Here is a 13,586-nt window from a genome sequence, read left to right on the forward strand (position 1 = left end):
CACAGAGAAAGGGATAGAATGCATGTAAGAGTCAGAAGATGGAAGGGCTGCACATTGCTGTCTGGCATGGGCCAGCTATCCCAGCCATGTTAACATGCTGCCGTGCTGCCTTCGGGTCCTGTACAAGAGCCGACCTGTAAATAGTGTGGGTGGGGAGGGAGCTCAGGAAAGCCCACTCCTTCCTGCTGAGCTGCTGGCTACTAAACCATTCTGGAAGAGAGTCCTTGTCTGCAGAAGTATGCCCACAGGAGAGCCTGCCAGGCTCCATTGACCAGTGTAGATCCATGCTCACAAAGACCACCCTAGAAAAACTCAGTGCGTCACAAAACAAAAGCAAAAGCGTGGAGAAGAACCAATAGGGAGGGCTGGCAGGAGTGGTGGGGTGAGAGCAATCAGAGTATTACATGATAGTTTGCTGAGGAACAAACCTAGTTAGCAAGAGTCCCAGACAACAAAACCCCCTAGTTTTCTGTTTTTTTTCTGTTTTCTTTGTATTGTTAGTATTTGATACCCACATTTAAAGCCTTTTTTTTTTGAAAAAAAAAATACAATCATTATAAACTGTTATTTGGAAGACACACAGGATTATTGCCTCTCCTAAAACAAAGTGAGAGACTGAAAGTCTATGGAGTATGTGAGCTAGAGAGGTTTTAGAATCTTTGTCCTCTTCCCCTTATTTCATGAGTCAGCTACTTTAGATGTGTACCTTTACATTCCAGGTCAGTAAATGGGTTAGCTCCAGGGTCATTCGTGACGAGAATAAAGCTAGGAGGAATGTTCCCCTGAAAGCAAGTCTTACAGGAGCAGACTGGAGATGACTTTTCTGATTTCAGTGTACGTTACGTGCCTGTGCTGTGGAATGAGCGTGTATTTAAAGGGTCAGGAGGAATTGTCAAATTTTCAGGAAACAAATGTGTAATTACTGTTACAAAAAAAAAAATGTCCTGCCTTGTTTGCTGTCCTTACTTAGATCTGTCTGGCTGATGTGACATTCAGAAGTGCTTGCCACACAGGTGCAGCTTTCTTCAGCTGCTGGAAACATTCCCTCTTCTCCCATCCTCCCCTGACGTATAATCCACTAGTAATAGAGATGGGGTTTGCAAACTTGAATATCTCTATATAAACAGATACAACTCAGACCTAATTGGTAATTGAGATGGTTAATGTTAGTGCTTAGATAAATGTTTCCTAGGACTCAGCACTAGTGCAAGGTAATAGTTTCAGAACTGTAAGCCACTGCCTCTGAAAGCCCGCGTCTAGACTCACTGCTCTGCAGAGTGAACTGAGAGGAGGGCTTCTCTTGGTTCTTCAGTTCTGTAACTAAGCGTGGTAACTGGCAGAGAGCCGGGACTTGATGTATCACAATACTGACTCCAGAGGTTACAGCTTTGAAAAACTGATGTCATATGGTAAATGCCAAAGCAATCCTGTGAATGCTTATGTGCCCAGTCTTGTGCAGGCCCTCTGCTTTTGTCAGATAGGGCTGTGACCACTCTTCCCGTGGTCGTCAGGGGACACTCCTGAGAGCATGTGTCTTCCTTCGTTGCAGTGAGAGAACTTAGCGATGAGAACTTGATGCGAGATGTTTTCCTCACCTAAGCACCAGCAGTGCATCTCCAGCCACAGTTCTCTTGTTTTTAATGTCTTGTATCATAAGGAGATTAAAGTTTAATACCTCCAAATATGAAAGTGCTACAGAAAAATGCCTTTTGTGAGTTTTTGTTGTTGTTGTTTGGTTGGTTTTTGATTTTTTCTTTGAGACAAGAAAAAAATACTTTTTGTGTTCTAAATTTACTTTAATTCCAAATGCACAGACCAGAAGGATGTCATGTACACTGAAGCTCATTGTTGTTGGTCTGAGAAAGTGGGAGCAAAGCACCAGTTGCTCATTTCCCTGGTCTTATAAGTAGATATTTATTCAGTAAGTGCTTAGGACTTTTAAAATTACCCAGAAGGACTTGTTCCGTATTACACATGCTTTATTATGTGAACTAGATAAGAAATGCTTCTAGTTTTCTGAAGTTTCTGTCTTCAAGTAAAATACAAAAATGTTTACAATCCTACTTGCTGACCCCTTAAATTGTCTTATAATCTGACTTAAGTTTCTTACTGCTTGCTGTCCATCCCACTGTAGAATATTCTGGCCTATTTCCATCCCAGGAGTAATAGACCAGACCTGCTATTTACTCCCTTCTAGCCTCTGTGTACATGGCTGTTCTTTCTGTGCCTGACCTTCATATACATATTTCAGATATTCCCATGGTGTGTTCCCTCAGGTGTCTATTGAAATGCAATCTTAGGGTGCCATTCTCTGATTATCTTAGTAAATAGCTTCTTTCCATCCAAAGTACTTAGACCTATCTGACTTGCATGCATTTTTAGCATTTCATTTATTTCATTTTATTCATTTTTCAATTTCCTTTTGAATCTCTGTAGAACATAAGTACCACAAGGGCAGGGATTACAAATCTAGACATACCTGGGAAGAGGGAGTCTCAATTAAGGGATTGCCTCTATCAGATTGTTTTGTGGGCATGTCTGTGGGGTCAGTTTATTTCTTTTTTTTTTTTTAATTTTATTGATCTTATTGAGCTCTACATTTTTCTCTGCTCCCCTCCCTGCCTTTTCCCTCCCCTTCAACCCTCTTCCAAGGTCCCCATGCTCCCAATTTACTCAGATCTTGTCTTTTTCTACTTCCCATGTAGATTAGATCTATATATGTCTCTCTTAGGGTCCTCATTGTTGTCTAGGTTCTCTGGGATTGTGATTTGTAGGCTGGTTATCTTTGCCATATGTTTAAAAACCGCTTATGAATGAGTACATGTGATAATTGTCTTTCTGGGTCTGGGTTACCTCACTCAAAATGATGTATTCTAGCTCCATCCATTTGCCTGCAAAATTCAATCCGCCATTATTTTCTGCTGTGTAGTACTCCATTGTGTACCACATTTTCTTTATCCATTTTTCGGTCAAGGGGCATTTAGGTTGTTTCCAGGTTCTGGCTATGACAAACAATGCAGCTGTGAACATAGCACATGGCCTTGTGGCATGATTGAGCATCCTTTGATATTAGTGGGTCTTGAGGAAGGTTGTTTTCTAATTTTCTGAGAAATCGCCACACTGACATCCAAAGGGGCTGTACCAGCTTGCACTCCCACCAGCAATGCAGGAGTGTTCCCTTTACCCCACAACCTCTCCAGCATAAGTTGTCATCAGTGTTTTTGATCTTGGCCATTCTTACAGATGTTAGGTGGAATATCAGAGTTTTTTTGATTTGCATTTCTCCGATGACTAAGGATGTTGAGCATTTCCTTAAGTGTCTTCAAGCCATTTTAGATTCCTCTGTTGAGAGTTCTCTGTTTAGGTCTGTACTCCATTTTTTTATTGGATTATTTGTTCTTTTGATGACCATTTTCTTGAGTTCTTTGTATATTTTGGAGATCAGACCTCTGCCTGATGTGGGGTTGGTGAAGATCTTTTCCCATTCTGTAGGCTGTTGTTTTGTCTTGTTGACTGTGTCCTTTGCTTTACAGAAGCTTTTCAGTTTCAGGAGGTCCCATTTATTTATTGTTTCTCTCAGTGTCTGTGCTGCTGGGGTTATATTTAGGAAGTGGTCTCCTGTGCCAATGTGTTCAGGTGTACTTCCCACTTTCTCTTCTATGAGGGGTCAGTTCTTGATTGCCCACTGGACCAGTGCCATCCCTGGGTAGGTGGGCCTGGCTATGTATAAGAAAGGTAGCTTGAGTAAGCCAGTAAGCCGCATTCCTTCATGATCTCGGCTCAGGTTTTCCCTCCAGATTCCTGTGTTGAATTCCTACCCCTGACTTCCTAAATGATGGTCTGTAACCTGTAAGCCAAATAAGCCCTCTCCTCGAGTTGCTTTTGGTCAGTGGTTTATCACAGCTACAGAAACTAAACCAGGACACATATTTGGTTTATTCAGTGGCCATACTTACATTGTTTAGCATGTAATACTCAGTGCACTGATCTCTTTACCGGCTCTTTGTGACCCATGGGGAGTCCTTTTGAAAGGCCATTAGTTGGTTTGGTTCAGTTTGGAAAATGGCCTCATGGCTGGCTGTGTCCCTGGGACAGAAGTGTGAATCAGGGAGTGCTTGGCACTGTCATTGTTCTGGGGTACAACTGAGACCTGTAGTTCCTTCGATTCTCCTAGAGTAGAAACCAGCTAATACAGTAATAGAGTTCTGCTGCCAGACACTTTTGAGATATGGTCTTGTTTACAGTTGCCAGGTTTCTTCATATTGTTAGATGGGTCACTAGTGACGAGACTATGTGTGGTTTTTAAAAGGATAATTCCTTTTCTCCTTAAAGACCAGACAGTTCCAATGAGGTGATTGGCGTTTTAAAAATAATAATTTTTTTTTATTTGAGGGAAGAAAGATATGTGAACATACTTCTTTCATAAACTTGAGAACTTCATTTTTTTTTAACTTACAGAATTGCCGTGCTTGGATAGAATTTCCTTTAAAAACTTAACCCATAAGGCTATATTTTATTCTTAATATATTGGCATAAAAATTTTTTGACCTTTGACTCAAGGTCAGAAAGAATTCCCCTGTCTTTTTAGATGTACCAGTTCTCAGTTTTAGTCTTGAAGCACAAATCTAGGACATAATGACAGCAGTATTCAACCGACAGTTTTTCTCTGTAGTCTTCTCTGTTACTCCATCCTCCTGCCTTCCTATCCTTCTGATACCTCCAGCCAGCACTTTCAGGACAGGGAATAGCACGGAGTAAATGTGGATTTAACCTAGGCAGCAGGAAGCCTTTCCAGCAGCACTAACTGTGCTTGGCTCCATTCATACAGGCGGGAGAGGCTCAGGGAAGAGCAGTATGTGGCAACCACTCCTGAAGTGCATGCAGTTCTGCCGTCATAGACACATTTGAGCTGGTTTCCCATTTGATGGTGGCAAAGCCATTTTCATATCAAGTGGAAAAATTGCTATATCAGGACTTTCTTCAAAGACTTTAAAACTCACCTTTTCAGGACTACATGTATTTTATGTTTCAAGACTTGCTTTTTGTTCATAAAATTACTGATATTTTAGTATTACTTGACCAATTTATTTTAAGATTGATTAAACAGTTTTGGTAGTATATTGAACTTTATATAGCTTTATCTTAGTATTCAGATTTAACACTAAAATTTAATGCTATTAAAAAGTAGTTTTGCAATCCATGTGTTTTGATTTTTAAATTTAATATTTAAGATTTTACTTTTTCTACTCTTTTGAGAACTTCTAAATTTTCTATCTTTCAGAAATACATCTTTCCCAGTATCGGTACCTTTTTTGTTGTATAGAGGAGGTTGTCTAAAAGACCATTTGGAAAATTTGATAACAGCATAGCAGCATGTATCCCCCCTCCCCCCTGCTTTTCATTGTACCTCATCAGGATGGTCTTGGACATGAACTTTCTTAGAATCAGGCAGTGCTGGTTCCTATGGAACTTCCTGTTTTCTCAGATAAAAATAGAAAAGCACCTCAGAAAGGAAATCTGGTCAGGGTGAACTATGTTATGATATCAGTTGGACTTAGTTGTGGCCTGGATTATATAATATATAATCTGAATAAAATGTGTAAAAATCTTCAAGTACCTTTGAACTTTAAATATGTTTGTATATAGTAAAATAGGTGATATAGGAAGAAGTTCTGGGTAATTGTGAGAGGTATTCTATATTTAGCATTGTAATCTGGCACTGTATTTGGAGATTTTAGGTAGAGGAAGGTTACATGGAAAATACTATAAATTCCCTTTATAATACTTGATTTTCAAATACTGACATCTAATTGGCAACTGCTTTGATCTGTATATATTCTTCTTGCCAATTTTTCTAGATGTTAGCAAAAATCAGGTTTTTGTTTGTATTAGAAGTTTGAATCCTAAAAGAATCACTTAGTTTTAAAGCAACAAGTTAAGGTAGAAACATGATACAGTTGGTAATAATAAAATGGCTAGCATATATGGAGAACCTAGTGAGTGACAGCTGAGACTATGGCGGGCATTTTACAGGGATTATCCCGTTCAGTCCTTGCAGCAGCTGTGTGAGGTGTGTGCCATTGTCACCCCTCCTTAGGGAAGGTTATGGAGTGACCAGTCATTAAGTTGAGGAGGTTTTACTAATACTGGAATGGAGATCTGAGTCGCTGATTCATTGCACCAGAACTCTGGCCTTCAGCTGTGATGCAGAAAAATGAAGAATTAAAGTGAGAATGGCTAGCACAGTTGGTCTTGTTACTTTCCCAGCCTTTACAGCCGGTTTGTTTACATCTTGTTTGCATATGTTCATTGGTTTAACAGTATATGCTGGCTTCTCAGGATACTTGTGGAGGAGGGTTTAAATTCTTGAGTGATGCTAATAGTTCTCTTTTTTCTTTCTTTTCCTTGATAGTAAAAAACCCCTTTGATGAAACATTTGGAAAAATACAAGTAAGTAAAAAATCATAATGCTTATAATTTGTGTCATGCTTTAAAGTGATGAAAAGATTGAAGTGACCATTTATTTCCTAAGGAAGTAACTTTAAGGCCCTTTTAGTTTGAAGCATTGTGTTTTCTCATTCTGGGTATTCCTGCCTCTAATATAACTAAGTCTGACCTAGAACTCCTGACAACTGGAGTGTTTATTGCTTCACTATAAAGACAACTGCCCCATCAAATGGGAGTGGCATGCCACCCCTGTTCTGATGCTTATACTTAAAAGTATCCCTGGTTGTTTTCAGTTGTCTGATATCTTAGTGAGTTTTTTCTTTTGTTCTCATTTTGTCTCTTTTTGGACCTTTGTTCTGTTGATACGCTGACCCATCAGGAAAGCAAAGGTCTGAAAGGGAAGTGGCGAGGCCTTTTAAAGACTCTTCTTCAAGGGGTGAAGCAGTAACCAAAGTTTTATTACATCAAAGTATTTTTGCTTTTCATATCATAGACACTTCGGTATTTAGATATTTAAGACTGATGTTTATATTATAGTACATAATTTTTCACTATAGGAACTGACCATTACATAGATCTGTATCAGAAAGTATTTGTTTTAGTCAGGGCATGTAATAAAGTACAGTGAGACCTGTAGAATAAATAGTATTTCAGATTGCTAGGAGTGGAGCTTTGGGGTAATTTTGTTCAGTATATGCTGTAGAGAAGACATTTGCTTGCAATGAATTTGACAACTGAGTCTTTAAAATGTGGTAGTGTCATAATTGAGGCTTAGTTCAGTGGATTCCAGGAGCCTTAGGAGTACAAAAACTATTTTCTTTGGTATCTTATATTATCACAGATTCAGCGTAAGAATCTTGGGTTTCAGCTCCAGCTTTTACTTCTTGGTGTTTGATTTTGGTTTTTCGAGACAGGGTTTCTCTGCAGCTTTTTCAGAGCCTGTCCTGGAACTAGCTCTTGTAGACCAGGCTGGCCTCGAACTCAGAGATCCGCCTGCCTCTGCCTCCCGAGTGCTGGGATTAAAGGCGTGCGCCACCACCGCCCGGCTTGTGTTTGATTTTTTGAGTTTGAATTATTGTGTTTCTTTTTTTTCCGTTTTTGTTTTTGAGATAAAGTCTTAAGAGGTCAACCTGGCCTTACTGTTACTCTCCTGTCTCAGTTTCCTTATGCTGGGATTACGGGTATAAACCAGTGTTCTCTGCACTTTGACTTTTTAATTTTTGTGTGGAGATAGGAATTGCCTTGATTCATAGTGGCATAAGGATAAGGGCAATGAAAGGGTGGTGTGGCCAAAAGCTGAGGAGCCAGCAGTCACCTCTAGGGTTGAATACTCTGTCTGTCATCATGCCATAATCCAGGAAATGGGGTGAGAATTTGGAGCTTTTTATGAATTTGCTTCTTCCTGTCTTCAGTGATCATAGGTGTACAGACAAAATTATGTTCTCATAGTGTGTACACTTGTTTTCTTGGTTTCCTGGATATGACTGTGGGGACAGAAGGGGAGATGGCAGCTTTTTGACATGTATGTGTCACCTTGTCACATTCTCCGCCTTCTCACCGCGCCTGGACTGGCTCATGGGCATGTTCATCCAGCAACCCTGTTCTGTCATTCATGCAGATATCCCTGCTAATTATGACCTTGCCTCAGTGTTAGACTATCTTCCCTTCCTCCTCATCCCTGATACTGACTGATCTCAGCTACAGTTGTTCTTTTTTGTGTGTCGTTGTTCAGACTACTTGATAGATTCCATAGACCATGCCGCATTTTCTCCAGGTCATTTCTGCCTTCTGCTCAGCAGCATTCCAGTCATGCACAAGTCTGCTCTACTTTTCTCCTGAATTTTCAGAATAAAGACAAACTATTTTTCTTCATATCTAGGCTATTTTTCCTTCAGTTTACTCCTGTTTATGTAAGAAATGTAACCAGTGCTTTCATGGTTCTGTACCTCTTGTGCTGTTTCCTCTTCTTGGAATGCTGGTCAAGCCTTTTCTTCTTGTGCTGGCCAGCTCTATTGCTCTGTCACAAAGATGGGCTTTTGTTTACCCACTCCTCTATGTTTACATTGAACTTAGCAGTTATAATGTGACTCTGCATGGTGGTGGTGGTGGTCTTGAGAACAGGAGATACCTTGTTCGTGTGTCTCACTTTTTCTCTGAAAAAGTAGTTCTTCACTCTAGCTTCATTGAATGCTTCATGCTAATGGTTGGTAACTGTATATGGGGTCATCTTGAAAGTCTAGGACAGGATGTATGTCAAAAGAACAATACAGATTCCTTTAGTTTTACGTCAATGAGTCAGATTAAAACAAGCCATGGAGAATGGCTCAGCAGCTAACAGTGCTTGTCAGCAAGCATGACAACCTGAGTTTGAACATACACAGTGGAAGGAGAGGAACAATTCCTGTATATTGTTCTCTGATGTATATGGGTATTCCCCAGTGTGTGCAACTCACGTGTGTGTACACACAAATTAAGTCAGTCACTTAAACACGGGATGTAACCTGCATGGAAGAAAGACAAGAACAATATATATATATAAACACACATTATATACACACACTGTATACAAGATACATTATACACAATGTGAAATTGGAAGGGTTGCTTTGATGGCTGGGAGGTTATTGTGTGTGAAATCCTATTCTGTAGTTTGTTTTTTCTAAAATGTATTATGTTTAATGATGTGTACATGTGTGTGTCTGTGTGTGGGAATGTGCACGTAAGTGCTGCTGCCTGCTGAGGCCTCAGTTCCTCTGGAGCTGGAGATACACAAGGCTGTAAGCTGCCTGACGTGGGTGCTGGGGTTGACCTCTAGCTCTCTAGAAGAAGACCTCATAATCACTGAGCCATCTTTCTGGCCCCCTGTGCCAACTCAATAGTCCTCAAGAAAGTAAAATAATTAACAGTGAGAATGATAAGGTTCTTTAAAATATAGTAGCTATTGTTTCCATATAGGTTTGTCTTTCAGATTATATAGCTTTAACCATTTTGTCTTGATTTCCTCTTAAATAATTGTAGACATTTTTTTCTTAGAATTGGTTTTTCATAATAACATTTTTTAATTTTAGGAAAGAGAAAGAAATCTTCTGATGAGCACATTATACAAACTTCACGAACGACTGGCCCAGCTTGCAGGTATTTTTTTAACTTTCATTGGCTCCCAAACCATTTCTAAAATTTGTGTGTACACATTGTGAAAATAGAAGTAGTCTGCCTTAGTATAGCCATATTTATTCAATAGTTTTCTTTAGAGAGTTTTAAAAGAAATTTGTACAGATGTAATCAAGGCTTTTTTTCTGCGTGCCAAATATGTTTGATATATGTATATTGTATAAACAGTAGCAAATTCTGAAGTCGTAGATAGCAGTTGAATTGGACAGGCAGTAATGAATTAGAATCTCGAATTAGATACAGAGGTGTAGATTTTCTTTTGGTTTAATGCAGTTGTCATTCATTCCTTTAGTTAAAGTAAATATAGTATTCTATTTTTTTGTTGAATTCTTCTCATATTCTGCTCTTACTAGGTCTACTAGAGTACTCAGGTATCAACACATCTCCAGTCTGAATAATTGAATGAAATTATTAAGTGGGTTCTTACTGTGTTTAATATTTGTAAGCAGTGTCTGCATGCCTGCTGTAGCATATCTGCCTATCCAGTTCAGTATGGACATTATTAACATTTTATCTGTAATCTAAAGAAGTGTCTTTGGACAGGAAACATACAGAGTGGACTGCTGTGTGCCAGTGAGGGCAGACTGGTGACTTCTCTTAAACGTACTTAAGATTCTGACGTTTGTTTCCCATGTCTTATCTAGTTTGCTCTTTAGGTCCATAGTTTTGCTCAGCGTTTTCGGTTTAGAACATTTTGCACATGATTAAATGTTCTCTTTGTACTGATTGGGTTGCCTTTCATTTATTCGGTGCTTTAGCACCTGGAAGTAGGTTGCTGATATCCATGGCTAAGAAATCCTAGTGTTGGCTCAATAGCAGCGTTGTGTCCTAAGTCTGCAGTTTACTAGATCAGCACACGGAGATTGCTCTTTAAAGATGTAGATTTCCTTCCCCAGAGTGGGCATTGGCAAGTTTTTTTTCTATAAAGTGCCTCACAGTAAATATTTGGCTTTGTGGACTAGTGTGCCTCTGTCACTACTATTTTATTTTTGCTTTTACATGCAAGTAACCATAAATAGTCTATTGATCAATTAGCTTGACCATAGCCCAGTGAGACTTCACTTATAAATAGCAACAGCAGGCCACATTTGGCCCTCGGCTGTATCTGCTCACTTCTGGGTCTGTGGAATCTGAGTTTCTGGGGATGCATTGTAGAGCTGGAAACCTGCTCATCCAGCAGCTACTCTTTCCCTTGTCTAACTGCCACCTTCACAGCCTGGCTCCTTGAGCAAACTTGTAAGAACGGACTTTCATTATAGAAAGATGTGGCAGGATTTCACTTTAGTTACTATATTTTTCTGTTGTTTGTTTTGTTTTTTGTATTTTTGGAGACACAGTTTCTCTGTGTAGCCCTGGCTGCCCTTGAATTCGCTCTGCAGACCAGGCCAGCCTCGAACTCAGAGATCTGCCTGCCCCTGCCTCCTGAGTGCTGGGATTAAAGGCCTATGCCACCACATCCAGATTGTATTTTTAGGTTGAAGAAGGTATTTTTAGACTACTTGAAAATAATAGGGCAGCAAAAACTTAGAACTAAAGTTTATTATGAAAAAAATTATCTCTAGTAACCAACCACATATATTCTGGAAAAAAGCTTTGGATTCTCTTCAGTTAGATTAAAGAAGAAAGTAATTTTCTCTAACTTTTATAGCACACCCTTTATAAAGACTAAGTCACAGGTTCATAGGTAGGAATTTTGGCCTACTGTTACTGTTAATCTGTGTTAAACAGTATTCAGGTGTGCACTTCTGCCAGCGGTGAACTTGATTGTGCTCTGAAAGTAGATGTGGCTTAGTGCGGAAGTAAGGTTAGTGCAGTAGTACATTCAGACTCACTCGCGTCGTCGGTGTGTAGGTTAGTGGATGTTTCCCTTAAGAATAACCAACCTTCAGAGTGACACCGCGCCTGCATTGCATTACAGGTCAGAACATGAGAGGAAGGTATTCTTAGTAGACCAGATTCATTTAACAGTAGTTGCTGGAACTGTTTCTAGAAGACATGAGTAACGTTCATCAATCTTTACTGATTTTATATGTATGTGTGTGTGTGTGTATAATTGTATCATTTGTAAAATATTTTAAATTTTAAATTCTCTTTTTTTCAATATTGTACTTATTCCAAATTAGTATGTTAACCTTTTCAGGAGATCATGAATGTGGCAGTTCCAGTCAAAGGATGCTTTCTGTCCAAGAAGCAGCTGCATATTTAAAAGTAAGCAGTGAAATCAGAATTTTAGCCATAGTCTTAAAGTTCATGTATAGCCATACCATTATCAAAACTATTAAGTATTTGATTACTTTAATTGCACTGCTTAGGGCATACTTTTTATATCTTCTTTTATAACTTATTTGCATTATCTGCACTTTGTCATTTTTCATTCCTAAGTTTAGCCTTTGTCTATTTTCTTCATGTTACTCTACCTGAATGGTTCTCAGCCTTCCTAACACTGACCCTTTAATACAGTGCCTCATTTTGTGAGGACCTCAGCTATAAAATTATTTTTATTGGTACTTCATAGCTGTAATTTTGATACTGTTATGGATTATGATGCAAGTATCTGCATTTTCTGATGGTCTTTGGGTGTTGTGACTCACAGATAACCACCGATTACTCTCTTGTACATTTGTTTACATGTACATGTATTATTGGCTAGGTTCCTGGTAAGAGAGAACATGTGGGTTTTTTCTTTCTGAGATTGTGGACATAAAGTTGATTGAAGTGTATTTATATCTAAGGATATAAAGCCAATTGTTTTTCTAGTTCTACTTCTGCTGTGGATTTGGCAGAACAATGTCATGGTTGTTTTGGTGGTGAATAGATTTTGTGTATGGTTAATTTTGGTGTACTTTTTTTTAATTTGTGAAGTTGTTTTGTTTTAATAATGTTTATGCAATTACAAAAAGCAGTCTTAACCACTTAGTGTCGTGTAGGCAGAAATAATCAAAGAAAGTGGAGTTTTTAGTGTTTTTAAGAAGACTGTGTATAAAGAACTGCACATAAGTGTGTCAAGAGCATGACAATAGCTGGGCACTGTGACACACGCCTGTGCTTGGAGCTGCTTGGTAGACTGGAGCAGGGGATGTACTTGGAACCCAGGTATTGAGGACAGCCTGGGCAGCTTAGCGAGACCCCGTCTTACAGAGAGCAAAAGGTAGGAGGGAAATTTAGATAGAATTAAGATAGGTGGGGAACATGCAAGAAAGCCCGCGAGCAGCTAGTCATTTGTTTCTGTCTGCTCTCGATGGGTTTACTCTCAGGGGACTAAGAAGACTTGTAGGTGAGATTTTTCCGAGCTGTTCAACTCATCCTTGAAACTAGTTGAAAAATAATAGAAGGAAAGTGCCATTCTGATTTGTGGGAGGGAAAAATAGAATTTAAGAACCATTCTGGGAAGTTTTATGACTGTCCAGTTCCTTGCAGATAATCCCATAAAGATCCAAATGCTTGCAAATGAAGTGTGATCCAGCCAGCTTGTAGATTGTTGTGTGGGTTCAGTGTGAACAAGTGTCATTCCTCCTACTCCCCCTCTTCAAATATTATGGTTTTAAAAAGTAACATGAGAAAAACCCTGTCTCAAGAAAACCAAAAAAAAAGTAACATGAGTTCTTTCCTGTTAATCTTTTAAATGTATGTACGTACAGTACAGTATGGTAGCTGTATACACATTGTTATATATCCAATCTCTAGGCCATTGGAATATCTTTCTCCCTTCTATCCTTTTCAGTCCATGTGTACTTAAGTCTAAAGTGGGTTCTTTTACATAGAAGGCAGTTGGATGCTTTTTATTCATTTAGCCATCCAGTGTATTGATTAGGTTGCTTCCATTTTCATTTGAAGTCTATTATTGATGGGATAAACTTTTCTTTTTTCTGTTTCTAATTACTTTTCTTATATGAAAAACTTGTTTTCCCATCATGCATTCTCTTTTGTAATTTTTTGTAGTGAAATGCTTTAATTGCTTTTGCGCTTCT

General features: G+C 38.9%; 1 protein-coding gene across 1 annotated transcript in view; it reads left to right on the forward strand.

Moving 5' to 3' along the window:
- Lemd3 (LEM domain containing 3) overlaps positions 1–13,586 on the forward strand; it is a 41,489-nt gene that overhangs the window by 13,723 nt on the left and 14,180 nt on the right. The window contains exons 2-4 of the mRNA XM_038314887.1: positions 6,413–6,450; positions 9,516–9,582; positions 11,759–11,826. Of these exons, the coding sequence (XP_038170815.1) occupies positions 6,413–6,450; positions 9,516–9,582; positions 11,759–11,826 (173 nt within the window). The remainder of the gene's footprint in view (positions 1–6,412; positions 6,451–9,515; positions 9,583–11,758; positions 11,827–13,586) is intronic.

This window comes from Arvicola amphibius, chromosome 17 (genome assembly GCF_903992535.2).
Source record: "Arvicola amphibius chromosome 17, mArvAmp1.2, whole genome shotgun sequence".
NCBI lineage: Eukaryota > Metazoa > Chordata > Mammalia > Rodentia > Cricetidae > Arvicola > Arvicola amphibius.